We start from the raw sequence: 4,390 nt of genomic DNA on the forward strand, positions 1-4,390 counted from the left end.
GATGGATGGATGGATGGATAGATGTTTTGGTCATGCTCTAGTTTGCACAATTTTTGGTTGGAAATCTTTAATTTGTTGTTTTTTTGTTTGTATAAACGTGATTGAGACCCAGCTCCAATAACTGCACTGATTATTCTGGGTGGTATGCACTAAGCATAGACAGTCAAAGGGCCAATCACAGTTAATTGAATTCTTCACTCTATTGGCTCGTTATTCCATCCGTACTAAGTGGAAGTCCCTCTCACCTCCAACCCATTCTCACTGGGTGAATAAAACCATCTGTTTGAAAGGATTAGGATTAGGGTTAGGATTACAGTCCAAAATTCAAAGGAAAAATATTTGGCAACCCTTTTTGGTTTATTCAGAAAATAAGTTTGACGCAGATTCTTTAGACTAGTTATCATTTTCCCCTTCTGATTTTTTCTTTTTGTATAGATTTCTTTTAGTTTTAAAGGAAAAGTTAGTTTTGATATCTACCTGTAAAATCAGTTTTATTTTGGTTAATTATTTTGTTGAGTTTATGGTAAACAAGTGTTTTCAACAATTGTGTCCTCGGCAACTTTCCCAAGAATGTAATATAGTTTACCATGAGTTCTGTCTTTTGTATTTAGTAAATACTCAAATAAAAAAATTAAAAAACATTTACAGATAAAATAAGACAAACAAACCTTTAAAAGATTGGGCCCAATAAACATGTTTTCCTTTTTATTGAAAGATCATAGCAGCCTTCTAATAAGATTATTCTTTAGCAATGAGTCTGAAAGTTTGGCTAGGCTGCAGCTCCCTGGAGGCGATGGTCATCCTGCAACAAGAAAGCTGTTTGTCCACTTTAAGCTTTTTCTCTTGCTACAGGCCAGTGTGCTCAAAGCATTGCACTATAATCTCCCCGGGGCCCTGCACTCTGAACTATAGCACTAGAGTAAATAGATGTTAGTATGGCAGCTTCTATGTTTCAGTCTGACTGTTCCCAAATAGCAAACGCCTCCAGTTGACAATCAAAGGGCGCAGAGCGGAGCCAATCATTCTGAGAGGTCAAACCCTATCCCTAAGACAGGTTAATTTTGCTCTTAAAGCAAAACACAGGAACAACTTTTACGGTTGTTACTCTGGTGGTAACTCCTCTGGTACCACCAGAGTTCATAGAGAAGAACATGGGGACAATTCACACCCAGTCATCCAAAACCAGTGAGTGAAAACTCTTTGGAGCAGAACTCACCCAGTCAGAACCAAATGTTCTGTCCAAGGTTCTCACTTCTGCTGTAACCCCTAAGGAACATCCAATGCCACTTAATCAGCCATCAGAAATCACAACATGCAGAAGAAGGAAAGTTACAACAGCTCTATCTACTGCAAGATTGCCCACTTCCAATATTACCCAACAGGAAAGAATGGATGTTTCCTCTCTAAGAAAAGACTGTAACTATTTTCCCAGCACACAAAGGTAAATACATAGCAAGGGTGAATACAGGGGGGGCTTGGGTCGGCGCTGGCCAGCTGCCGCTGGTCCCTGGCCCCCGCGCTATGGTGGTGCGACTGCTGGGGCTCTCAGGAACGGCGGTGCCTATTGGAGTCAGCGGCTCCCTGGGAGTGCAGCAAGCCCCCCAGTCCTTTGCTCCCATCCCCGGAATCCTCCCTCTGCCAGCTCCATCACACTGCCATACATGTAGGTTTTTGGGGAGGGGGTCGTTACTTGAGGGCCCCACCTTATGATGACGTCCCCCACCCAATTGTATTTTGCATTTTAGACACTTCCATCTACAACATTTTCACAACACACATCTATGTAGGGCATTGTCTAAGGGGTTGGGGGTCAAAGGCACCTGGGGGGGCCTTATATCGTGGGCCCCAACATGGACGGCTTCCCCCATCCCCTTTTACATTTAGACATTGAGGGTTCTGGGTTGTCGATTGGGGGTGGTGTGTTGGCACCGCCTATCTCTTGGAGGGGGGGTGAACTGTGCTGGAAACACCCCCTTTTGGTACTACCAGTTTTAATTACACCTGAGAGCAACACGCAACAACACCACATTTGAGCGGCGCAGGGAGGATCAGGGTTTTTCTCACACCCCTGTTCTCTGGCTCCCACCTGGAGTCTGGGGCCTGGAGGAAGAGCGAGCCACCTGGTCCGTGGACTTGGCGGGGGGTGGCTGCGCGGCCTGGGTGGCCTGCCGGTGGCGGGGCTGGACTGCGTGGGGCATGTGAGCCCCGATCCCGGGGGAGCTTTTGTTGGGGTGGTCTGGTCCGGGTGCGGGGCTCGAAGCAGGAACAAAATGGGTTGGTGTGGCGGTTTCGCCGCTCCCCTCCCCCACATCCGGATTTTGGGTTCACTTATTGGATCATCCGATAATCTTGGGACCAACCACCGGTGCCGCCGGGTCTTTGGTCCTGGTATTAATGGATGTGTTATGTCTGAATGTGCGCCTGCGTTTTTTGGCTCGACAGAGACTGTGTGGTGTGAGTCGGGGCACTAGGGTGGGAAGGCGTGATTGAGACTGTGAGTTTTTTTTTCTTCAGGTTGGGGTCTGAACTCCTCCCTCTCCCATGAACATCTCAAGTCTCCGCCAGGTGCGGAGCACATTCCCCCCGTCCTGCTCTCCCTCCGCTGGCTGGCGCCTGGGCTCGCCGGTGCACTGGTGGAGCTCAGGGTTTAAGGGTTGGATGCCCGGGTGGCTACTAGCTTGTTCCTGGTAACTTCTACGCGGCGCCCGGCCGGCCGGGGCCTGGCTGGGGTTCCTGCCAGGGGGTGGGGCGCCCTTGGGGCCTCGGATTCCTGGGGCCCATGACCGAAAATTCACTTTGGGGTGGCCCACGTACTTGTCCCGGCAGCTCCCAGGGCCTCCGGCATTGCAGTGGCTTGGGGACTTCCTCCCTTGGTGGGGGGCAGATTTCATTGCTTGGCCCCTCCTTGGTGCCTTCGCTCTTGGGGTCCCTTTGGGTGTCTGGGGCTTTGGGTCTCCCGGCGCTGGACTCATTTCTCTCGGGGGGGGATTCACTTCCATACAGAAAGCCCATATTCTGATCTTCAGGTAACACAGAGTACAAGTCAGATAAAATAATACTACTTATACTTTAGCGTTCATTTATTTTATCTCTTATATCAGTTGGTTGTGCTGTTCTTTTTCCATCTCTGCAGGTGATGAAGCAGACTAAAGATGTTTTATCATTATCCCTCTTTTATCTCCTCTTTCTTTCATCTTTTCTCATTTTTTTTTGCTTTTTTTCCTGTTTTTCCTTTCCTGTTCTGCTTACATTGCAGTGTCCATATAATCTGTAAAACTCCCTGCATAATTATAATAAAGCTATTTATATGCATAAATCAAGCGTAACACGATGGCGATAGCCGTACTGCTCCACTTGTGAAAGTAAAATCCGTTGGGCTCTTTTTGGCATCAAGACAATTATTCTTATTGCCACATCGCCAGACAGGATGCTATTAAAACAAAAACAAAGCAGAAAATGAGACGTAATCTGTCCTTTAAATATCTCCATGAAATGTGGTTCATGTTTGTATTTTATGTCAAACAGCTTCATGTTTTATGACATGAGTTCATTTAACAGCCGCCCAGATTAGTTTTGATGTTTGAAGTAATTAATTTGTCAGACTGAGCTGTTTTCTCTCCAATGAACGAACAACAAAATCTGAGTCAATGTTTGCAACTTATTGTTGAATTTGATGAGGACAACATGGAGGCATGGCTTTACATTAACTTCTGATCGGGACCAGAGGAAGTTCTTAGAAGACTGGCTTATGATTCCTGCCTTCCTTTATTTAAAGCAGCATGTTTAATCTTTGTAATGATGGTGATCCGTTCCTGTGGAGAAACAATAATGTCATTTTTTACAAAGTAGAAAACCAATCAGAAACTTCAGCCTTTGTATTTTTTCTTTGCTTGATTACGGCAGGAAATCAGCGACACTGAGATCCTGGAGCTGACCCACAGCGCTCTGGGCCGCATGACTGTGATCCGGCAGATCTTCCCGCTCTGGAGGGACAGCAGCACTCGGTGCATGAGGCAGAACCACCGGGTCTCCTCACTGCTCTGCGACCCACAGGAAGGATACCTGCAGAACCTGGAGGTAAAACCCAACAACCAGCTTCTCTCTGACTGTCAACACCTCAGAAATGTTGGAGCAGATTGAACTTTCAGTTTGAACTGACGGCTGCTGATGCTGCCATCCGCCCACTTCAGGCACAGCTTCATTTCTACGTCTGCTAGAAAGGAAAGGCTCAGTTAATAAACATCAGTCAGTTAGTAGCTGCTAAATAACCTGAGGTCACCTGCAACAAATAAACAAAAACCATAAGTTTTGTTAGAATGGATGATATGGCGGCTCCACCTCCCTGTTTGGACTTCCATGGATCAGAACTGATTATCTGTGCTTTGACAAC

The 4,390-nt window shown here is 46.7% G+C and overlaps 1 protein-coding gene across 1 annotated transcript in view; it reads left to right on the top strand.

Annotated features, from left to right (window-relative positions):
* The window catches only part of LOC107094971 (glutamate receptor ionotropic, delta-1-like), a gene marked incomplete at its 3' end in the record, with an annotated part of 329,801 nt that extends 325,724 nt beyond the window's left edge, over positions 1 to 4,077 (top strand). Inside the window, exon 6 of the mRNA XM_015390908.1 lies at positions 3,904 to 4,077. Within this exon, the coding sequence (XP_015246394.1) occupies positions 3,904 to 4,077 (174 nt within the window). The remainder of the gene's footprint in view (positions 1 to 3,903) is intronic.
* Positions 4,078 to 4,390: the final 313 nt, after the last annotated feature.

This window comes from Cyprinodon variegatus, unplaced genomic scaffold (genome assembly GCF_000732505.1).
Source record: "Cyprinodon variegatus isolate N-32 unplaced genomic scaffold, C_variegatus-1.0 Scaffold517, whole genome shotgun sequence".
Lineage (NCBI taxonomy): Eukaryota > Metazoa > Chordata > Actinopteri > Cyprinodontiformes > Cyprinodontidae > Cyprinodon > Cyprinodon variegatus.